Source organism: Callorhinchus milii, unplaced genomic scaffold (genome assembly GCF_018977255.1).
Source record: "Callorhinchus milii isolate IMCB2004 unplaced genomic scaffold, IMCB_Cmil_1.0 Scaffold44, whole genome shotgun sequence".
In the NCBI taxonomy this organism is placed as follows: Eukaryota; Metazoa; Chordata; class Chondrichthyes; order Chimaeriformes; family Callorhinchidae; genus Callorhinchus; species Callorhinchus milii.
In genome coordinates, this window is record NW_024704785.1 from 130,001 (window position 1) to 155,000 (window position 25,000).

Genomic DNA, 25,000 nt, shown 5'->3' on the forward strand with positions numbered 1-25,000 from the left:
AGAGTTCAAAATCCTCATCCTCACCTTCAAAGCCCTTCACAGCCTTGCTCCTTCCTACAGTGTGACCTGCTAACTCCATATCAATCTGTTCACTCCCTCTGCTTAGCAGGCTCTGGCCAGCTCCATGGTCACCGCCCGACCCCCCCATCCCACCATCGGCGGTCTGACCTTCAGCCTCTCTGCCCCCACTTTTTGGAACTCTATCCCACAGTCCCTTTACCTTGTTCCCTCCCTTGCCTCCTTCAAGGCATGTCTCAAGACCCTCCTCTTCAACTGCGCCTTCGGTTTACCTCCTACCTTGATTCTCGCTGCCCTCCACCTTCCCTGATCCAAACTCCCAATCTTTGACTGTCCATCACCTTGGAACGTCCTCCCAACTTATAAAGCGCAATAAAAATGTACTTTGTTATTGTTGTATTTGATATAGCACCTTATCAGAATACACTGTAAAGTGAGTTTACTGTATTTTTTGTGGGGTCTAAACAAATATCACAGCAAATGCATTGAACATGCTACAATTCATTCTAAACATTGTAAAGATTTAAAGAAACATGCTTGCAAAGAGCTAGCCTTTCCTCAAAAATGTTCATATTCTTTCAAATCTTCTACCATATTTCTGGCTTTTCTTCAATTAGCCACAAATATATTGGAAAATGTAATACTGTGTCAACACTTTACATAGCAAACCTGAACATACACAGTTAAATTAAGCAATATTTTACTGACAAAAGTAAACTATATTTTGTGTTGTATAGCACACATTTAGCTGTAATTCAACAGAATTTGTGTCAGAGAATGCAATGTGAATAAGTGTGGACGCGTACAGTTTGTGTAATAATGTATTACGAGAAATAAGCTTGCTTGAGTAATTGTGGTAAGAAAGAAAGGCAATTCATACATATTTATCCAGCTTGTCAGCCTTCAAAGAAACATTATGACAACTTAGATTTATATTAATGTAGAGCAAGTGTTGTGTGTACCTTGGAAAACAATGGGGTATGGCTTAATGTCTAGAGTCAGATGTTTTCAACAGCATTTCATAATATAATTGTATCTTTTTTAAAAAATTGGATATAAATGTGGTTAAGGATTCGCTTAAATTCTTGCCATGTTTATAAATAATTGTTGCTTTAAATGCATTTGTTGTGGTACAATGACATTTGTCAAGGTTTTGCTTCCTTATGTCACCTCGGATGTGCCATTCCTCTGTGATGCTAACTGACTGTCATTTTCCATTTAAGATCAATAATTGGTTGGAAGGCATTCCAATTGCTTGGTGTTCAAAGTGCCTGACAGGAAATTGCAAACTCTGCTGCAGGACACCTCAAGAACTGAAGATCAATAAATTAAATGTATTGTTTGCCATTTTTAAAGATGGACATTATTTTTGAGGGTGGTGTATGTGTGGGGGAGAGGAGTGGGGGAACACAGCAGAGCACATTGCACAGTTTAACTTACCTCTTTGTCGTGTTCATGCCAGAAATTAACATGGTGATAGCCTGAAAAATTCAGCTTTCAAATGATGGCTAAAGGTAACAAATAACTTTCCAAAATCCTGCAAGTTCTCAAACTTTAATACAATTGTCTTAAGTCTAAGATCATAATAAAGTTCAGGTGTCTTGTGATCAAGCAATTTCAATTAGTCTATAAGTGAAGGAAGTGTTACCCATTACACACTCAGGGAAAGGGAGGTTGCTTCTATAAACAGGATATATACTCCACACTAAACACGTTAATGCTTGAAGTGTTTGCTTTTTTCCATCAGAATCATCATTCTCTTGCTCCGAAGAAACTTTCAGAAGGTCAAGTGTATCCACGGTCTAAGAGGCAGGCTTGGACTGGCCTTGTAGGAGTCAAGGAATGGAGCAAGGTGGAGAGGGTCTGGACTTCCAGAGGGTGGAGACAGAAAGGCTGAAGACCTGACCACAGATGATAGAGCGGGCAGGATGGGAGATGTGGAGCAAGCTAGTGCCTGCCGAGCAGAGAGAGCAGACAGGTTGGTAAAGTTACCCTCTGAGCAAAACAAATCTTCTTGGTATCTATCCTGAAATTGCTCTTTGCAACTCTAAACCTATGTATCCTCTTGTTTTTCTGTCTTAATGCATCCTAAAATCTTGTTTTGGGTTCACTTTTTCAATTCCATTTAACAATATTATACATGTCTGTAAGGTCCCCTCTGAGATGCCCTCTCTCAAGACTGAAGAGCTTTAGCTTGTTAAATTGATGGCGCTATGTTGCCAACAATCGTTTACATTGCAAAAGACAAAAATATATTACATAACATAATATAGCATAACATAACATGTAGGAGCAGGAGTAGGCCATTTGGCCCTTCGAGCCTGCCCTGCCATTCAATCATGGCTGATCTTTTAATCTAACTCCAGCTAATAACCTAACCCTGCCTTATCCCCATATTCCTTAATCCCTTTTGCAATAAGAAATCTATCTATCTCAGTCTTGAATATGTTTAAGGACTGAGCGTCAACAGCCCCTTTGGGGTAGCGAGTTCCATACATTCACCACCCTTTGAGTGAAGAAATTCTTCCTCAACTCAGTGCGAAAGGGCTGGCCTCTGATTTTAAGGTTATGACCCTTGGTTTTAGTTTCTCCAGCCAGGGGAAACAATCTCCCACTATCTATTCTATAAGATCCCATCTAATTCTTCTATATTCTAGAGAATATAGGCCCAAATTGGTCAGCCTATCCTCGTAACTCATCCCCTTCATCCCTGGTACTAACCTAGTAAATGTACGCTGCACCCCCTCCAAGGCAAGTACATCCTTCCTTAAATAAGGAAACCAAAACTGCACACAGTATTCCAGGTGTGGTCTCACCAGGGCCCTAAACAGTTGCAGCAAGACTTCCCTACTCTTATATTCTAATCCTTTCAAAATGAATGCTAACATACCGTTCGCCTTCGTAATTGCTGCTGCACCTGCAGACTAACTTTCTTTGATTGATGTACAAGGACACCCAAGTCCCTCTGAACGCTAACACATTCCAATCTCTCCCATTCTAAAAAAATAACCCGCTCTACTGTTTTTTCTACCCAGATGGATGACCTCGCACTTCCCTGCATTATACTTCATCTGCCACCTACCTGCCCAATCACCTAACCTATCTATGTCTCGCTGCATTTTTTTAATGTCATCCTCTGTGTTGACACCTCCTCCTAGTTTTGCGTCATCCGCAAATTTAGATATATTAACTTCGATGTCCTCATCTTGATCGTTGATATAGATGGTAAATAGCTGAGGCACTCCACTAGTCACATCCTGCCAATCTGAAAAGGACCCGTTTATCCCCACTCTTTGTTTCCTACCCGTTAACTATTCCCCAATCCACGTTAATATGCTTGCCCCAATTATGTGGGCCCCTATCTTTTGGACTAACCTTTTATGCAGCACCTTATCGAATGCCTTCTGGAAGTGCAAATAGACCACATCCACTGATTCACCCTTATCTAGTTTACTCGAAATATCCTCAAAACATTCTATGAGATTTGTCAAACATGACTTCCCTTTCGCAAAGCCATGTTGACTTGGCCTAATTATATTGTGCTCCCCTAAATACTGCACTACCACATCCTTAGTCAACGATTCAAAATTGTTTCGTATCACTGATGTGAGACTAACTGGCCTGTAGTTCCCCATCTTTTCCTTTCCACCTTTTTTAAATAGTGGTGTGACATTTGCGATCTTCCAATCCATGGGGACTCCTCCAGAATCCAAGGAATTTTGGAAGATCAGATACAAGGCCTCCACTATCTCATAAGCTACCTCTTTTAAAACCCTGGGATGCAAGCCATCCGGACCAGGGGATTTGGCACTTTTTAGTGCTAACAGTTTCCCTAGCACCAATTCTCTACTAATGAAAGTTTCCCTAAGTTGCTCCCTGTCCTTATCCCCTTGGTGCATCTCTATTGTTGGCAAACTTGTTGTGTCTTCTAAGGTGAAGACAGATGCAAAGTACCCATTTAGGGACTCTGCCATGTCCTTATCCCCCATTACGACTTCTCCCATCTCTGACTGAAGTGGACCTACATTTACCCTCACTAGCCTATTCCTCTTAATATATTTGTAAAAACTTTTACAATCTGACTTAATGTTCCTAGCTAACTTACCCTCATACTCCTTTTTCTCTTTCTTAATGAGTTTTTTTAGTTTTTTTTGCTGGTTTCTAAAACGTTCCCAATCTTCAGATTCGCTGCTTTTCTTGGCAGTTTTATAAGCTTTTTCTTTTAATTTGATCCTTAAATATTTGTCACTGTTAGTCTACATTTTTACCTCTTAATCTCATTCTCCAGTCTATTTTACCTAAATCTTTTCTCATACCTACAAAATTAGCCTTATTTAAATTCAGAATACTTGCCTCGGAATTAACTATATCCCTCTCTAACTTAATGCAGAGTTCAATCATATTGTGATCACTCTGCCCTGGAGGAGTCTTAATACCTACACTGCCGACTAGCCCTGTTTCCTTACACAAAACAAGGTTTATGATGGCCTGTCCCCTAATTGGTTTCTCGGCATGCTGCTCTAGAAAGTTATCTCTCATACACTCAATGAACTCTTCTTCTAACCTACTTTTGTCAATTTGGTTTTCCCAATCTATGTGGAGATCGAAATCACCCACTATTATCGCTTTACCTTTCCTACATGCTCCACTGATTTCCTGATTAATACCTTGTGCTATATTGTGATCACTGTTTGGGGGTCTACAAACCACTCCCATTAATATTTTCTGTCCCTATTTATTTTTTATTTCCACCCATATTATCTCTACTACCTGGTCATCGGATTTCAGATCTTTCCTCCCCACTAGTTTTATTTCATCCCTAATTAACAGGGCTACCCCCCCACCTTGTTTCCCACAGTGCCTATCTTTCCTGTAAACTGAGAACCCTGGAATATTTAACTCCCACCCTAGATCTCCTTGTAACCATGTTTCAGTGATGGCTACTCGATCGTACCCATATGTGTCTATCTGTGCTTTTAATTCATCAGTTTTATTCTGAATGCTTTGCGCTTTCAAATATAACATTTTTAATTTCCTACCATTTCCTCTCCTCTCTGATTCCTTATCTGCTTTGCCAAGCTTCTTACCCCTAGTTAACATATTCCTATTATCTGGCATGCTATTCTGCACTGTCATCTTTACTTTTTCTAATGCTAACTTATGGTTTCTCTTATCTATATATTCCCCCCCTTTACTAGTTTAAATTCCTATTTACTTCCCTATTAATTCATTTAGCTAGGACATTTATCCCAGCCCGATTTAAATGCAGCCCATTTCTCTGAAACAGTTCTCTTTTCCCCCAATACTCATGCCAATGACCCATAAAAAGAAACCCCTGAGTTCCGTACCACTCTTTTAGCCATGAGTTCAAGTGTTTAATTTGTTTGTTCCTGTACCAATTGTCGTATGGTACAGGCAGTAGTCCCAATATTACCACCTTCGATGATCTTGACTTCAATTTGGACCCCGGCTCTTTGAATTCCCTTCTCAAGTCATCTTGGCCAACTCTACCGATGTCATTGGTACCTTTGTGAAGTACCACCAACGGATCCTTGCCCTCGTACTTTGAATTATCCTCTAGCCCTGCCAAGACATCCTTCACCCTGGCCCCAGGGAGGCAACAAAGCCTTTGGGTCTTCTGATTGGGGTTGCAGATGATTGTGTCTGTCTGTCTAATAGTCTCATCCCCAATGACAACAACCATTGAAGAACCATATTGAAGAACCAGATGGTGCTTTACCAGTTTTAACAACAATTTGCATTATATGGCACTTTTCATGTAAAAGAACCTCTCAAAGCATTTGACAAGTGCATTGGTGGACACTGGGAAGGGGAATTAGACATTTGGAGATAGTTACCAAATTTTCAGTTGAAAAGGTTTGTTTTTAGGAGGATTCTGAAGGCAGCAACGAATCAAAATGTTTTTGGGAGGACAAGGGCACGATGACTGGAAGCAAAGCCAGAAATGATGGAACAAAGTGAGTGAGGAGCAAGTAATAATCTGAAGCTAGAGGAGTACAGAGTACAGAGCAGAATGTAGGACTGAAAAACATTGAATACGAAATGTGCAGTGAGACTATGAAGGGATATGATAATCAGAATAGAGATCTTACACACAATTTTCAGAGATACTGGTGATCAATGAAACTTGGATGGGAAGAGTTAATGGGTATTCTGTCTCATCGTTTCTTGCAGTTTTAGTGGAACATAAAATACATTAGACTCCTCTTTGCCTTTACTTTCAAGCAGACATGAATCAAACATTACTGGCTTATTTACCAGCCATATACAAATAGTGTTTGGTATCTCTCTTGTGTCAGAGCTACTCTGGCTATTGCAGATTTGCAGTATGCAAACATATTTTCAGAATTTAGTTTGCATAAGCATGTTTTTGATGTTTGTTTAATTTCTGAGATGTCACTGAACAGAAACCCTTTGTTGTATTGATAAAGGGACCCACAAAAGTCAAAAGAAAAGTAATTATGTTCACTGAACAGCACTGGATAAATTGTTTAAATAAAAAGGCCATATCTTCTGCCTATCAATCTATACAACCCGTTCTAATGAAACAAGACATGCACATGACATCTACTATCACTGAGGAAAACAGGAGCTTTACTCATCTGAAATATGTGATACTATTAATCAAGTATGTTCCCACATGACATCCAGCAAATGTAACGCTAGTTTATCATTGAAATGTGTTGTAAACAAACTATTTCCAAACTCTAGTTAACAACATTTTTTTGTGAATAGAAACAACCAATGATGATTGAACAATTTAGCAGAGAAAGTCCAGTTTTGTCTTTTAAATCAATTGTAATTGTAAAATTAATTTCAAATAGGAGTTATTAATGACGGAATCTGGAAATACATCACAAACTATGGCAGGATCCACTTTCTGAGTATATTTCCCGTGGGATTATGTGTTGTACTTTAGGTTACCAAAAAGATCAGTTACCAAAAAAATCAGTTATGATTCAGAAGATTTGTAATAACAAATCCCTGCAATTTGCAACTTAATAATAGAATTCTATAGAATCACAGCAATTGATGGAGGTGTTTTATGTGTAATTAGTAAAGTGGCTCATTCAGAATGGGCAGCAGGAAGGAGACCGTGTGCATAAATATACTTTGTCCATGATAGCGCAAGATATTGAAGCACGAGATAGAAAGGGTGTGCAGGAGAAATATATTCCATTAAGAAATAAGAAAAAAAAATAATAATGGCATGCAATGGATGAATAAAGAGATGAAGACAAAACTGCAGCTAAAGAAAAAAGCATCTGAAAAATACAGAATAGATAACAGAGAGGAAAACAGGAGTGAATACAGCAATCTTAGGAATAAGGTTAAAAAGACCATTAGGAAGGCAAAGAGGAACCAAGAGTAATAATTCCTTCATAATAATAATAATAATAATAAATTGGTCACTCAATCCACAACTGTTTGTAGGACACTGCTGTGCGCAAATGGTTGCCATGTTTCACCCACACAATATACAGTCAATTCACTTCACAGTAAATTCTGTGAAATGTTTTGAGACGTCTCGAAGACGTGATAAGGCACTATATCAAATGCAAAGATTATTATTATGAGGAAGACATAACAAAAATCTAAAATGAAATGCCAAGACATATCGCTGTGCCACTAAAAAAACTTAAAAAGAATTACTGGAAAAGAAAGGTGCATTTATTATGAAATTCACAATAAAATATCAAACAAGTTACTTCTGAATTTGTTTTTTGTCCATAACATCTTCTATATTCAGTTTTGAGCACACCAGTCAAAGATTAAGGTTATCATCTGTTAGTTTGGAACGGTATTTATTTTTTATGAAGTTCATGGTGAAAAAGGACTGCTCACAGCTAGACAAGGGAATTGCAGTGGAAGTAGTGTATCCGGATTTCAAGAAGGCCTTCGATAAAGTGCCCCATGAGAGGTTCATGACTAAAATTGAGGTTTATGGAATTGTGGGAGAGGTAAAGAATGATTAAAGAATGGTTTGGAAACTGAAAACAAAGGGTAGGGGTTAAGGGTATCTTCTCAGGCTGGCAAGAGGTAGGAAGTGATGTTCTGCAAGTATCCATGTTAGGACCACTACTGTTGATCATATACATAAATGATTAGGATTCAGGTATTAGATGTGTGCTATCAGAATTTGAATAGGAAACCAAATTGAGAGGGTGTGGTAAACAGTGAAGAAGAAAGTAGAAAGTCATGAAGTGGCTGGCAGAATTGCCAGATAGATGGCAAATGAAGTTTAGTATATGAAAATGTGAAGTAATTCACTTCGGCAGGAAAATTAAAGAAGATGGTAGGAACCTAAGAGGAGCAAGAGAACTGGGGATTCAGATCCACAAATCTCTAAAAGTAACTACACAGGTAGATAAGGCTATGAAAAAGGCCAATGGGGTCTTGGGCTTCATATCCAGAGGGATAGAATATAAAAGTGAGGTGATATTGATTTTATACAAACCTTTGGAATATTGTGTCCAATTCTGGCCTCCACACTACAAGAAGAATATGACAGCAATGGAAAGAGTACAGTGTAGCTTTACGAGAATAATATCACTGCTGGCAGGTGACTGTTATCAGGATAGACTACCACAAAATACAGTCAATTCATTTTACAGTATATTCTGTGAAGCGCTTTGACTTGATAAGGCATTATATCAAACCAAGGATTATTATTATTATTAGACTGGGATAGGTTGGACCTTTTTCAATGCAAATTATGTCTCACACTCACTTGCTTGCTTTTTTAATGACTCTTTCATCAGATTTTCATTCTAAACACTTTCCCGCAGAAGCAAGCACACTATATATTCCCTGTATCTTCCTCACAGGGAGTATGTGTTATCAGGATACATCTGAAGCATGGGATTAGCCAGGAGATTTTTTGGGGAGAATAGAAGATTTTCCATTGGGTCTAAATCCCAACAAAATAGGCTATGGTTGTGTTATTTATACATTTTGACCCTACTTTTGTTAACAGAAAAGCGAGAAACGTGGCTCCACCAAGTTCATACAGTATTTATATTTAAACCAGAAATCCTTATGCAAGCAAATTCTCCTCAAAGGCATTGACTTTCCTTGAGGTGTAGAATCATGAATGTCACCCAATACAATGTCAAAATGGACATGCTTTATGTTGAGCCAAGACAATGAGTGTCAGCAGGCAATTCGACCATAGGGCACCACAGCCAAGTCCAGTCTTGCCCTGATATCCACCCACTGGCACTTTACAGCAAGGATCATTGGATAATATTCAGGAATAGGAATTTTTCCTCACAAGCTCAGGGATGCTAAGGCCAATTGCAATGCTCCAACATTTCCCTTAGTTAAGATCACTTAACAATTACAGACAGAGATTAAACCCAGGGTGTTTTGGCCTTGTTTGTCTGAGTCTCACTCTAGGAAGTGGCTTTACAAAATGAGCTACCTGGGAAGATCATGATATTTATACAATCTGGAGACCTAAATGAATACAAATCAGACATAGCAATAAAATAATCGTTGCATTTGATATAGAGCCTTATCACATCTTTGAGACAGCTCAAAGTGCTTCACAGAATACACTGTAAAGTGGAGTGACTGTATATTTTTTGTGGTGAAACGTGGCAGCCAATTGCACACAGCAGTGTCCCACAAACAGTCGTGGATTGAGTGATCAATTTATTATTATTTTTTAAGTAATTATTAACCCCCAGAAAAGCAATCGCCAATCAACTAACAACTGGGTTCCTACTGTTTATGTGCAGAAAAAGGAAAGACTGCATAATATAGAATTGATCAATGCAAACTCTACTTTGTGAATTCTGATTAACTAGAAATGGAATCTGTCAAACCATAGCAAGGGATTTGTATGCAGGCAAGCTAAAAAGAATTGATATTTGACCAGAACAGAACTTTTAAGAAATCACAAAAACTCAAGCAGATTCGGTGGTGATTTATAAATTTATGTACAATTATCTTTCCCTCCAGGTTGATAATGTGGTCTACTGACAGTAAAATGTTGTTTAAAATCTTTTAACAAAAAATACCCTTCCACCAAAATAAAACTTCCCCATTTTAACGCTTTAACTTTCAATTAATTAAACTGCAAACCCAAGCACACCATTCGATACAGAGAACAGGAAAGATTTGCATATGATGTAGAATCCACTACTTTGTAGCTTTCCTCATAAAAACAGTATTACTGTGTTTGCTGTGCCCATCCTCTAAGCCAGTGGAAAAGTTTGTCCCATCTATAGGATGGTGAGCATCCAAAAAATAGCAAATCCCAGGAATTTCATCTGGGAAGTTAGGAGGCAGGTCTTCTATAGAGCGAGGTGTGAACTTGAACCCAGAATCATCCTTTAATAACCTAAAATAGAAAAGGTTTAGACAGGTAGAAAGTTTAATGTGTAAACACAAAGCATGGTTACTTGTGAATATCACTAACACTCGTGGTACAGGGCTGCTTTACAGTAACTCAAGTACATGCGGTGAGTAAGATTTTATAATTCAAAGATCAGTGGGATGAAAAGCACTGCTGAGGAAAGCCTGGAGTCAGCAACTTTACAGCTTTCCCATTGAGAGTTTTGTCAATTCCATCGATAAAATGATCATTTTGTATTTTCTGCCCAAACAATTAGTATAAGATCTATGGTTTATTTAAGTAAGGGAAGCAAAAATCTAGGACAGTGAGAACAAAAAAATTGGTAATTATCTAAAATATAAGTACATAAAATAAAATGCAAATTCAAAGAAAATTAAATGATATACTCTGAGCTAATGTTGATTATGTTATGTACCCTATACTGTATCATAAACTGGATAAGTTGCATACCCTCCAAAGTAGTAGTGACATCTAGCAGCTTATGGAGGTCAAACTACTTGTAATAATAATAATAATCCTTGCATTTGATATAGCGCTTTTCACGTTTGGAGGATGCCCCAAAGCACTTCACAGAACACACTGTAAAGTGAATTGACTGTATATTGTGGGTGAACGCAGCAGCCAATTGCACACAGCAATGTCCCACAAACAGTCGTAGATTGAAAATGACCAATTTATTATTGTTTTTTGTTTTGGAGGGATTATTATTAGGCGTGTGGAGTAAGGAAACTTGCCCAAGGTTTCGCCCTGCCTGGAATTGAACTCGGGTCTCTCACTTGCAAATCGAGTGCTCTAACCACTGAGCTACAGGACTCCACAAAGTCCTTGTAAAGAGAGGTGTACAATTAAACACAAGTTTTTCAGTGTCACAATGAGTGAGCGAAACATATGCAGAAATGGTCAGTCCAGAGACAGTAGTCACTGCGGTAAACATTCACAAACTTAAAAACTTGTTAATTTACTAAGTTTGTTTTTCATGATTATCACAGTTATCCCTAAACATCCCTTCCAAAAATCATATTTGGAATTTACATGATCTATCCAACATCAAAATATTTTAACACTACACAATATAAAATAGAAGAAGTCACATTTAATATGTAAAACAACTTTAAACTGTCAATAAATATAATTGATTAAGATTGTACTTGGAATAATAAACTTACGCATAAGTGGTTGGACTGACATTTATTCTTCTGGGAAAGCTGGTTGACTCAAACTTGTTGGCAAGAGTAACGTTGTTTCCAAACAAGCAGTATCGAGGCATTTTAACCCCAACTACTCCAGCAAGAATAGAACCAGAATGGAGACCAATCCGCAGCTAAAGAAACAATTTTAGAAACAAATCAAAATGCGATCAAGTGTCTCACATCATCAAAAAACATCATTAATGTTCATTAATTTGTTTCTCCACCTTTTTCTTTCTAGGGATGCAATTTCCCATTCAGTTCCATTGTTATTTGTGATTATGTGTATTTGTTTTTATGTTCATTAGGCAATAAAATGAAAATCTATATATATATACACACACACACACACACACACACACAAATAATGCTTAGGAAATGCAGATGTAGTACATTCTACTAAGTTCAGGAGGAGAGGTAAAGGAAAATGTGTTATGATGCAGTATATATATATATATATATTGTGTAATCTTAACAAATCATCAAACATAAGGTTAATTAATGATATCTATTATACTGTGCTGAATGGGCTAGAGGCGTAACCCTTCCTCTCCTACATCCACCCCCACCCACACACACCATTCTCAACCGCAACGTCCCCAAAGCCGGGCATCAAACTCTTACATCGCGGCCTTTAAGTGTCTGTTAGAGGAATACCCAGTTTATTCAATCTTTTTGTTTGCTAACTTCAAACTGGAAGCCCAGATTCTCGAAGGTTGTCACTGGGAATGACACAACAACAACAAGAAGATTACATTTGTATAGCACCTTTCACGTCAGGAGGACATCCCAAGGCGCTGGACAGTGTACAGCATTTCAGACTCGAGCTGGGGTCGGGGAGGGAGAAGGAAGGGACGAGACCGATAGCGTGGTCGAAGAGATGGGTTTTGAGTCGGGACTTGAAGGTGGCTAAGGAGGGGGAGAGGCGGAGTGATTGGGGGATGGAATTCCAGAGGTTGGGGGCAGAATGGCTGAAGGCTCTCCCGCCAATGGTGGGGTGGGTGGGTCGGGAGACGTAAAGCAGGCCAGAGCTGGCTGAGCGGAGGGAGCGGTCGGGTTGTTAGGGGGTTAGGAGGTCACAGAGGTAGGGTGGGGCGAGCCCATGGAGGGCTTTGTAGGTGAGGAACAGGATCTTGAACTGGATCCTCTGAAGGACAGGGAGCCAATGGAGTTGAGCGAAAATGGGGGAGGTGGGGTCGCGGAGTTTGGTGCGGGAGAGAACATGGGCTGCAGAGTTCTGGATTGTGTGCATCCTGTGAAGGGAGGAGTTGGGAAGGCTGACAAGCAGGGCGTTTGCATCGTCGAGCCTGGATGTGATGAAGGCATGAACAAGAATTTCGATGGCCTGAGGGGTGAGGTAGTGGCAGAGTCGGGTGATGTTACGGAAGTGACAGAAGGCAGAGCGGGTCATGGCTTCGATGTGGGGGAGAAAAGACAGTTGAGGGTCGAACAAGACATCTAGGTTCCTGACTGGCTTGGTGAGTTGTAGTGTGCAACCATGGAGGTTGATGCTGCCAGTGCCTGAGGTGCTGAGGCACTGGCGCGAGCCAATCAGGAGGGCCTCAGTCTTGTTCACATTCAATTGTAGGAAATGTGCCCTCATCCAGGACTTGATGTCCGACAGACAGTCTGTCAGGACAGCAGTGGTCCTGGAGTTGAGGGTGGAGGCAGAAAGGATGGGTGTCATCCGCATACATGTGGAAGGTGACCCCATGTCTGCGGACGATGTCACCAAGGGGGAGCATGTAGATATTAAAGAGGAGAGGGCCATGGACTGATCCCTGGGGGATGCCAGACATGACAGTGTGGGGGCTGGAGGAGAGACTGTTAGAGGCAACCAAGTGAAGGGGGTGAGAGAGGTAGGATTCAATCCAGGAAAGGACAGGTTTGCAAAGATTAAGTAAAGAGGAGGTGGTGTATGGGGATGGAGTGGTCGACAGTGTCGAAGGCGGCAGAGAGGTACAGGACACTGGGAGACTGGGGCAATGGGAGGTTGGGGGATGGGGGGTGATTCTGTCACCATCAAATTTAATGTGATAAATATTGAACCCATTTTTCACTCATATTCTGAGCAAAGATGGTATGGTGTGTGTAAATGTGCATAGACATTGATTCAGCAAATTAAGAACTTGAAACAATAAGAGAAGAAATGAGAAATGATCATTCATCACATCCAGCGTCCAGTAAATACTGATGTTCTAGCTCTACAATTAGTAACTTTCTTACACTGAACATTTGGTTCCTTTCATGGTCTGGATGCTGGGAACTGTATGTAAAATTCTGCATAAACAGTACATAAAGTTACCAGCTAGATAACTTTAAATAGCTTGATATGATAATGGAATCCTCACTAACAACAACATTTATTTAAAAGCATCCCTAGGGAAGGCACTGAACCACACTTGACTTACTCACCAGTGTTTACTTAACAGAAAGAAGTGAATTAAAGAATAGTCAGCTTTCCATTGGGGAAGAAAAGACATTTTGAATCAGTAAATGTACTGACCAGTTTCTGCTGAAACTATTATTTTTCTCATACAAGGCAAGACTCACAATTTTCAAAGAGGGAATAAGTTATAATATTCAAAGGGACTGTTGATGACAGATCAACCAGCCCAGCTCAGTTGCAGGCCTTTGAGGTACAACTCAATTTCTTGCTGCAGGGATTCTTTTCACTAAGTTCCTGTTAACCCTGCAAGCTGAAGCCCTATTGGGTTGGATGATCCTAGATGGATAAACAACAGGAAGATTGCCAGACATTGCTCTAAATGGCAAGATATGTAGGTTTAGCTAGTTGAACTTCAGCATTACTCCAACACACACTCTGGGGTCCAAAGCCTTGGCTCTTGTCAACCTGTGTTTATGAAACTAGATAAGCAGGGTGTCACATTTAAAAGCAGGTGACCGTTCGCATCCTCTGTATTCTGCACTTCATGTCGATTACAACAAAGGAATAGCTCTTGTTCTTCCTAATGGCTTTTTTTCACAAGAGACAAAGGAACGTTCCATTCAGTTGGATAGAATGAGATTATACAACACATAAGGCTATGTTAATTTCTCAAAAATAGTGTTTTTTGTTCCATTATAACATGAGCAAAAACAAAACAAATTCATCACAGATGCGATGGAAGCAAAGCAGTCAAAAATAGAAGATGATTGACATACTGGAGGAAACCATTGGACCAAACTACCTCAGAATGATGAATAAAAATTGAAATAAATAAATATATAAAGTCTCAGGGATGTTAAAAGTGTTCTTCTTCTGGCTGATATCATATCATGCTTGAAATTTGGTGAACACCAACTTTTGCCTGGACACTGTCCGGAAGGACCACACAGAGAAGGGGCAAAGGGCACTCTGGTGATGCTTGTCTCGCTACAAGGACAGCCAGGTTTCAATGCAGGTCAAGCTTGCAGCATGTAAGATTTGCAAACAGTCCTCCTTTATGGATCCACGTTCCTGGGAATGCCCCTTTTGCAAAGTCCAGGATTAAGTAGTGAGATTCATTTGTGGCAAACACAGGAATCAGGGAGAGAGGGCTCCGGCCTATACTGACCTGTTGTTGAGCACCCGAGAGGCGGAGGCGGTTTCACAGTGGATCCTTCTATTTGCCAAAGGCCCTCACATGAAGCCCTGGATTTAAGCAGCTGAGGCTAAGCCTGGTATGCAGCATTGGACTTCAAGAACATCAAGGTAGCTGGCACGTCACAAGCCATCCTGTACAGGTACTCCCACCACACTGAAGAGAGATGTCCATCAGATAATTGATGAGGAAACTCTGAGCCCAAGGGCAACAGCTGCTAGAAGGTGTAATCTGGAGTCTCAGTTCAAGAACACATGTTCTTACATCCAATGCTTCAAATCCAGCTTGATTGGTTTGCAGATGGGTAAACAGCTGCTGCTCAAGCTCCGCACTTCCAACTGGTGGAATCATCGCTTAATAGGAAGGGATATATGTCCAAGCTGTGGGCAATGCTCTCATGCATTTCATGCTGAGCTGCGTTGCCCGTCGGGAAGTTTGTAGGGAGTTCCTGGTACCTGCTATCCTCCTAGTCAGGGGTCAAACCCATGCTTGTCAGATGTCAAATAACCAATTAGTGACTATCCTCCTTGGGTGGAGGTAAGAGGGGTCTCCTTGGAGCTGAACTGACTCTAAGGTGATATATTTAGCAACTCACACTCTGAGGTCCCCAACCCTTGGCTCTTGCCAAACTGGGCCTAATACTTTCTGGAATTAGGTAAGCAGGATGTGTCCCTCGGGGAGAGAGTGCACTTTCCATTCCAATAAACGTTTCTGGACTTTCCAATGCATAGGTGAGAGGTATGGAACTCTCAGCTTGGTTTGGATACTCTTAAGCATGGTATCCGCATGTATCAGACACCCAGTTAACCAAAATAAAATGCTTGGAATACACTCTACAGAAAGTAATTTCCTACTTACTTAACAGTACTTCATCTTCAAAACAAGTTTAACAACAGGAACTGTAAGTTATGCTGTTTATAAGTAAAAAGCTGAGTCTCACCTTAATAGGCTCACCATCTGGAGTCGTCACCTTGTCTGACATCTCCATCATCTTCAGTGCCATCAGGGCAATCTGAACAGCATGGGTTTTGCTTTCTTTGTGTAACCCTCCAGCTACGCAGTACGCGTCGCCAATAGTCTCCACCTTGTTCATGCAACCCATCAACCGAAAGATAATCAGGGGATAAAGGAGATAAAAACATAAACCCTCTATCATCTGTGAATACATGACAATGCAATTCACAAGTGAATCAACATATATTGTTTCTATGGGGCTTTTCAATGAAGACCAAGGTGTTTATATTGATTTTATTTTAATGACAAATGCTAAATATTAGAATTGCCTTCAGAAATCACAATCAAGAATTACTGAAAAATCATGCAAACAGGTTTGATCCACACACATGGGGTCAACTTTCACATGAAGCGGGTGACACTCAACTCTATCTCTCTGCCTCCACCCGCGACCCCAGGACCACTGATGTCCTGAAAGGCTGCCTATCAGACATCAAGTCCTGGATGAGAGGCAACTTTCTACAATTGAACGTCAGCAAGACTGAGGCTCTCCTGATAGACTCACACCAGCAACCTCCGCACCTCAAGCACTGGTAGCATCAGAATCCATGGATGCACATTCCACCTCACCATGCCAGACAACAACAACAGCAAAATTACATTTGTAAAGCACCTTTTAAGTTGCTGGACAATCAGTGTTTCGGACCCAAACTGGGGATCTGGATCGGGGAGGGTGGAGGGCAGGAGGATGCGAAGGAAGGTGACTGACAACACGGTCAAAGAGAAGGGTCTTGAGATGGATCTTGAAGGAGGCAAAGGAGGGGCAAGGCAGAGGGACTGCGGGATGGAGTTCCAGAGGGTGGGGGCAAAGTGGCAGAAGGCTCACCCGACAATGGTGGGTGGGCGGCGGGGGACTTGAAGCAGGCCAGAGCCCGCTGAGAGAAGAGAGCAGGCAGGTTGGTAAGGGGTTAGAAAGTCGCAGAGGTAGGGGAGAATAAGGTCATGGAGGGCTTTGAAGGTGAGGACCAGGATCTTGAACTGTATCCTCTGTATGAATGGGAGGCCAGTGGAATCCGGCAAGAATGGGGGTGATCCCAACACCAGGCTCCATGACCCCATCACACCCACCCTCACCTAGCTCCACATCCATCAGAGGATTGAGTTCAAAATTCTTGTCCTCACCTTCAAGGCCCTCCAAGGCCTTGCCTCCTCCTACCTCCCTGACCTGCTAACCACTTATCAACCTGTCTGCTCCCTCCACTCAGCAGGCGCCTGCGTGCTCCATGCGGTTGGGCCTTCAGCCTCTCTGCCCCCACCCTCTGGAACTGCATCCCACATTCCCTTCACTTTGCCTTGGGACATCCTCCCGATGTGAAAGCCACTTTACAAATGTAATTTTGTATTGTATTGCCTGCTTCAGACAAACCCTACATTCAATCTAATTTTTAATTCATAATATGACAGTATTCTATACAGAAACAACCAACATTGTTCACTCCGTATACAGTGAACACAAAATTCAATCTGGGTCTAAGTTTTCTCAATTTTCTTAGTATTTCAGAATGTGCAGAATTTGCCAAATTTTTAAATCCTGTCTTATCCTTGAAACTGTTTTTTGAGTTCTTAAAAGAATATACAGAAAACTGACTTCAAAATTAAGACCATATTAAAGTATTTGCCAAATCCTCATTGTTGTGAATTTCTAAGAAAATACAATAACATTCTTCCCAAGTATGTGATATAACACACAGACTTGCATTTGTGACATTTTTGCAACATTTATATTTCAGAATAGAAGCAACTGAAATAAATCACATATCAATGGGCCAAAAACTACAAATGGGGAAATGCATCTGAAACTTTTGTATCTTTAATTCTGATTGAGAAAAAGGTTTGCACATTGTTTGGTATATCCCCGGAAGGCTTTAAAAGTGAAGAATTCTTTCTCCACCTTTCTAAAATATTCAGAAGATGAAAACTGCTCATTTTTCAAATCTGCAAAATAATTTGAATGTTTGGAGCAACCATGCATTTTAACAAAAATTGATGGAAAACCCAATTTCTTCAACGGAAGTACAAACAAACAACAAAATTACATTTGTATAGCACCTTTCATATTGGGAGGATGTCTCAAGGCGCTGGACAGTCAGAGTTTTGGACCCGAGCTGGGGGTTGGGATTGAGGAGGGTGGAGAGCAGCAGGGGAAGCAGGGTGATCAAAATCAGGGTCAAAGAGGTGGGGCTTGAGATGGGTCTTGAAGGTGGCAAGGGAGGGGGCAAGGTGGAGGGACCGCAGGATGGAGTTCCAGAGCATGGGGGGAGAGTGGCAGAAGGCCCGCCTACCAATAGTGGAGCGAGCGAGGCGGGGGATGTGAAGCAGGCCGAAGCCCGCTGAGTGGAGGGAGCAAGCAGGATGGTAGGGGGTTAGGAGGTCGCAGAGGTAGGGGGAGCAAGACCATGGGGGGCTTTGAAGGTGAGGGCCAGGATCTTGAACTGTATCCTCTGTATGATGGGAAGCCAGTGGAATCGTGCAAGGATGGGAATAATAGCGTCACAGAGCCTGGTGCGGGAGAGGATACGGGCTGCAGAGTTCTGGATGATCTGCAGCCTATGGAGGGAGGAGTTGGGGAGGCCAACAAGCAAGGAGTTTGCATAGTCAAGCCTCGATACTATGAATGCGTGTATGAGGGTTTCGGCGGCCTGCGTTGTGAGATAATGGCGGAGTCGGGCGATTTTCCGGAGGTGGGGGAAGGCAGAGCGGGTCATGGCACAGATGTGTAGGAGAAAGGATAGTTGAGGGTCAAACAAGACACCAAGTTTTCGGACTGGTTTAATAAGGTAGAGTGTGCATCGAGTGGAGTGTGTAGGAGCTAATCAGGAGAGCCTCGGTCTTGTTCACGTTCAAATAAGGAAAATTAGCTCTCATCCAGGACTTGATGTCTGACAGAGTTGTCCTGGATTCAAGGTTGGAGGCAGAGAGATAGAGTTGGGTGTCATCCGCATACATGTGGAAGTTGACCCCATGTCTGCGGATGATGTCACCAAGAGGGAGCATATAAGTATTGAAGAGGAGGGGACTGAGGGCAGAGCCCTGAGGAAAGCCAACACGAGACGGTGTGAGGACTAGAGGAGAAACCGTTTGTGGAGATGAAGTGGAGGCGGTGTGAGAAGTACAATCTGAACCAATCAAGGTCAGAGCTGTGAAGGTTGAGGTGAGAGGCGAGGCAGTGGATGAGGAGAGAGTGGTCGACAGTTTCGAAGGCAGCAGAGAGGTCAAGGAGGACGAGGAGGCAGAGGGAGTTCTGGTTGCAGATGGACAGAATATCATTTGTCACTTTGACCAGGGCTGTTTCTGTGCTGTGGGCAACATGGAAACTCAATTGGAGGGGTTCATGAAGGGAGAGGAGGGAACAAAGCAACAACTCGTTCCGTGACCTTATTCCAGGGCAAAGCAATGAAACAAGGATAATAATATAATAATAGTAATACGAATCCTACCTTGTAGATATCCAACTCGCCACAATGGTAGTCAAACATGGTGTATAACTCATTCAGCATGGTGACAACCTGCATTGGTGAACAGCGACCACAGACTGCAGTGAAGCCTACAATATCCGAGAAAAGCATGGTGACGTTCTCAAACTTCTTGGCCTGAACGGATTGTCCCTGCCACAGCTGCTGGGCCACTTTGCCAGGAAATATTGTGAACAAAAGATCCACTGTCTTTTTCTTTTCCTCTTCGAGGGCCTGGTGAACCTTTTCAAGGGCACCTTTCAATTTACCCAGTCTTTTCTTCAGTCCATCTTGGGCTTTGGTTTGTTCTCCAACAAGGATAACATCCCTCAAAGCATTGTGGATAGGGATATCTGAGAGGTACAAGCCACGTCCAGTGAACTCTTCGAGTTTATCCACATACGGTGATCCCAGAAACAAGATGCTTTTGGATTCCGGCACATAAATCATTTGGCCTTTGATGTCCATAACCTGTGTAATTATTACATGGTGTAATTGCAGCTAAGAGTTCCCAACAATTCCAACACAGATTTTGAATGTAAATCATATAAACGCTTCCCTGGTTCTTTTGGTAAAACTCACAATCATACTGAATTACCAATTGGAATTCCTGCAATGATGACCACTCCTCCCAACGAATATGATTTGGTAAGTGCTATAGAAGCTACAATATATGACTTAGAAAGATAGCAGTTAGCTGCATTTGTTCCCAGGTTGACTGCTTTTCTGCCCATGCCCAGGTAATTGGTCAAATATGAAAAGTAAACATAACAAAGAGGTGAGACTCCCTATCAATCTGGTTGCTCCCTCCACTCAGTGGGCACTAGACTGATGCACATTCTTTGCCCATCCATCGGTAGTCAGCCTTTTAGCATATCTGTCTGTCATATCTGTCCAACTCTCTTGACCTCCATGCCATATTCACTTTGACTCACATCTTTCCTCGCTCCTTCAAGGTCTGCCTCAAGACCTTCCCCGTTGACAGTGCATTCAGCCATTCATTTCCTCCGCATCATCCTCCTCACCCCCATCCCCTCGGCTTCTATCCCCAGCTCGAGTGCAAACCTTGTACTGTCCAGTGTTTTGGGATGTCCTCCCAACATGAATGAACTATACAAATGGAAATTTGTATTGTATTGAGTCATTGTTACAACAAGTATTCTTGCCCTCCATCAGCTATTTTTATTATTATTTATTTAATAATAAACCTTAGAACATTATATTGTGAGAATGACAGCAGTTACCAGCCACTGAATTTGTTGCAGATACTGCAATTGTTTGGATAATTGAACTATACATTCACAGCACATGTACAAACCACAGGACACAAATGTGTCAGTCTGACTGTGTTTCAACCAGGAGATAAAGCTTAAACCTGTGTCAACTGGTGTCTCCAACCTTTAGAAACCCAGCATAATTGGGTGTTCTTTTAAGTGGATTATTTGTAGAAACAAATGAAAGTTAATTATACAATCACTCAACAACTATTTGCTACAAATGAGTACAATTGTGTTCTTGTGAACAACAACAACAAGATTGCATTTATAGAGCGCCTTTCACGTCGGGAGGACGTCCCAAGGCATTGGACAGTTGAGTCGGGACCCGAGCAGGGGGGAAATGGTCAGGGTGAGGGGAGGAAAGGGAGGGAGCGAGGAGGGGGTAGAGAGTCGAGAGGGGAGCTGAAGAGAAAGATCTTGAGACCGGCCTTGAAGGAGGAAAGGGAGGAGGCGGCGAAGGCACTGGGGGATGGAGTTCCAGAGCCTAGGGGCTGAGAGGCTGAAAGCCCGGCCACCGATGGTAGGGCGGTTGGGGCGGGGGACGTGGAGCAGACCAGAGCCAGAGGAACAGAGGGTACGGGCAGGTAGGTAGGGGGATAGTAGGTCGGAGAGGTAGAAGGGAGCAAGCCCGTGAATGGCCTTGTAGGTGAGGGTGAGGATCTTGAATTCGATCCTCTGGGGGATGGGGAGCCAGTGGAGGCGAGCGAGGGTGGGAGTGATGTGGTCACGAAGCCTCATGCGGGACAGTACATGAGCTGCAGAGTTCTGAATGACCTGCAGCTTGTGGAGGGAGGTGCCGGGAAGGCCGGCGAGGAGAGAGTTCCCATAGTCCAGCCTTGAGATGATAAAGGCGTGGACCAGTTTCAGCAGCGTGAGGGGTGAGGTAGTGCGTTAATCTGGCGATGTTCCGGAGGTGGTGGAAGGTGGTGCCAGTTGTGGCGCGGATGTGGGGAAGAAAGGACAGCTCAGGGTCAAACAGAACCCCGAGGTTCCTGACTGCTTTGAGAGGTGGAGAGTGCAGCCTGGGATGCTGATGCTGTCATCGCCTGAGGTGTACTGACTGTTGTGAGTGAGTGAGTGAGTGAGTGAAAGATAAGGTGGTGAATGCAAACTTTCTTAATCCAGGAGTGTTATTGAAGCAGTGCTATAAATTAAGGTTGTGTGGCATACAGAATAAGTAAGGTTCCTCAATCATTAATCAGAACCTATTATTTGCTTGAACCAGGAAACTGGAATCAAGTGGACAAACATTCAACTTCAGAGGTTTTTTACTATAGTTCCATTGGTATTCCACTACTACCAGGTAGTGCCAAACATGTTAAACTCGTTTGAAAAATATAATCCGTTATTTTATTTAGGATGAAACCATGAGATTTTAAAAGATCCTCCCCATTTTATTTGGTGTCAGAAATGACCAGTATGTGCTCTCACGTAATTCTTAGGTTAGCTGCCAGGCACAAATCACCTCAAGATTGATTTATCTGAGACAAGTACCTGCATATGTTTTAAACATTGCGCTAAAATTAATTTTAAACAAATAGTTTTTCCCCAGCAGGATGATTTAGCTGTCATCTACAACAACATCTGGTCTGTGAATCACAGCTTGTTCCCTGATAAGTTTGAGGTGGAATTGCAGAGCAATAAATTATTTGCTAATGTTCTGGAGCTTGAGCAGGAAAAGGTGGCAGCTGAGAACTGGAACTATATAGATTTCACAGGAGACGCGGTAAGTGAACGTCAAAGAAAAAGCAAGGGAACTAGAGAGACAGAATGAGAGAGAATGAGAGAGAGAAAAATATTAAATTATGTGGTTCATGTGGAGAAAACTACCAGCACAATTGTGCCCTATTTCTGTGCTATAACATCCTTTATCACATGCATAAAGCCATAAATAACTTCAACATCTTGTTTTCTGTCATTTAAAAATGTTTGTTCACACAGCAAGTTTTCAAGAACTGGCTGGGAGGAAACGTTGACCTCTAACTGTGTGAGGGCTAAGTTAATGTATGCGACGAAAGCAGAAACACCAAGGGATTAGTAACGTAGAGGTCAAAAAGCAATATGGGTTGTGATAATTCCCACCAATAATCATTATCACTTCACATAGCACATTTTTCAGTCCTATGTCGGAGCTAATGTTAATTCAGCCCTTTCACTGGTTAGTACAGTCAGCCAATTCCCTTATATTACTATTCAAATAAAACTTGCTAAATATGCAAGAAGATAGGCGAAGGGGTAAACGGGTATAGTATGTGGTCCATAATATATGGTGAATAAATATCTGTAAAAGGCTTACTATTCTGAAGTTGTTTTGGGATATCACTAGATATCACAAAATAATCGTAGAAATAATAAAATAGCATATATTTATACCATAAACCAAGAAATATTCAATCAAGAAACATCTATTTTGTTGACCAACCAAAGAGGTAGTTAATAGAGTTAGTAGGTAAAACTTACCTGAAGATTCTAACCTTGAAGACTAGTAATTCATAGGTTACAAAAAAGTAACTTTTGAATACCACCTACTTTATACAACTCAAGGTAAGATACCAAAGCATGCATTGAAATAATGTAGGAACTATAAGGAGGGCAACATCTAGGGGTTGGGAGCAGCAGCAATAATACTTTTCAAACAAGCTCACCTTTTCCTGTTCTTTTGCCGTGTGGTCTTGTCTTATTCTTATAATAAACTGTGTGTTTAACATGCTCCGGATCCCACTGAACGAGCCGCAGATGGGAGGGGTGATGATCTGGAAATGCTCGTTAAAGTTGGGCCTTTTTAAAAAGTCTCTTTTGTTCAAAAGTCTTCTCATTCCGTCTCCGATCTGCATCAGCCACATCGCTCGGTCAAAAAGGAAGTGGAATGGGAACGTTTTACAGAAGGTGGAGACAGGGACATTGGCCACAGTTGAAGTGTTCCGCAATTGGGGCAAACTATTTGTCTTGACCTTTGTCTGAGAAACAATATACATGAGGTAAGTGCAGTTTGGAAAGTCACTGACCCCATCCTCTGAGCACCTTGGTACCAGTTCCACCCTTACCTCATCTTCGTACAACATCTGGGCAGCTGCCTTGATCAAACCAGGAAGTATAAATCCAATTAGTTCATTGGGGAAAAAGCAATACACTTTCAGAGGTCCATCGTTTTCCTCAAGGCAAAGAATAGAGGATTCCTGGAGAGCCTTCACATCCCCATCCCCTTCCAGGTGAGATTGGTCATGTTTCAGAAGGGTATTAAAACTGTTTAAGAAGTCTCTGAGTGTCCTACTAACTAGTTTCAAGATCTGCTCATCTTCCTCGAAACAGATTTTGAAGAGTTCCTCCCCAAGCGATTGTCTTAGCTGCTCGGCTTTAATACCTGTGGTTAAGTCCCAGCATATGGTTATTAGTCACTCTCCCAGGAATTCAGAGTGAAATTGAACAGCACGAAACAGGAAAATGGAAATAATTACCTGAATTACTGGAGTACAATGTGAACAAGCGAATAAAATCTTCAGTATTTTCCTTTTCCAAACACCTGTCACAGAATCCTTCTGGATGGTCAAAGGCTGCACTGCAAGTGAAGCAATAAATAAATAAATAAATACATAAATAAATAAAGGTGCTATATCAAATGCAAAAAAAATTGAAAGGATTAAATATACAGCCAGAAACAGACAATGATTGCACAGGATGTTTCTCAGCTGTCAAGTATTGGGAGTATAGAAAACTGTTTTATTGTACATCATTTTAAAAAATTCCACTTGATATATGTAAACAATGAAGGTCTTTTTAAATTGCATTTACAGGTACTGTAGTTATAAAAGTACAGAATCTGAGACTTTGTAACATCTATAGTTTCACATCAAGTTTGATGGAAAAGCATGATCGAAACAGGGCCTGAAAGGGCATTAAAAATACATTGAAATAAACAACAAAACATCCTGCCACTTATGACCACCCCGCCTCCCGCCCCCGAATGTAAGCTAAATCCGTACACTCTCCACCAACCGCACAACTTCTGTGCAAAGATGAATGAATTATTAGAATACCATTGGAAACCACACAATTCCCCAGCTCCATAGTTAACTAGTCGTGGAGT

The 25,000-nt window shown here is 41.5% G+C and overlaps 1 protein-coding gene across 2 annotated transcripts in view; it reads right to left on the reverse strand.

Moving 5' to 3' along the window:
• Positions 1 to 9,955: 9,955 nt before the first annotated feature.
• Positions 9,956 to 25,000, reverse strand: part of LOC121851513 (guanylate cyclase soluble subunit alpha-1-like) — an 18,256-nt gene continuing 3,211 nt past the window's right edge. Inside the window, exons 3-8 of one of the 2 annotated variants that reach the window (XM_042345383.1) lie at positions 24,372 to 24,472; positions 23,562 to 24,277; positions 19,625 to 20,110; positions 16,114 to 16,257; positions 11,569 to 11,723; positions 9,956 to 10,387 (exon numbers count right to left, since the gene is read on the reverse strand). In XM_042345383.1, the coding sequence (XP_042201317.1) occupies positions 10,186 to 10,387; positions 11,569 to 11,723; positions 16,114 to 16,257; positions 19,625 to 20,110; positions 23,562 to 24,277; positions 24,372 to 24,472 (1,804 nt within the window). In that variant the 3' untranslated portion in view covers positions 9,956 to 10,185. Of the gene's footprint in view, positions 10,388 to 11,568; positions 11,724 to 16,113; positions 16,258 to 19,624; positions 20,111 to 23,561; positions 24,278 to 24,371; positions 24,473 to 25,000 lie in introns of those variants that run through there. The other variant, XM_042345384.1, reaches the window with a different exon arrangement.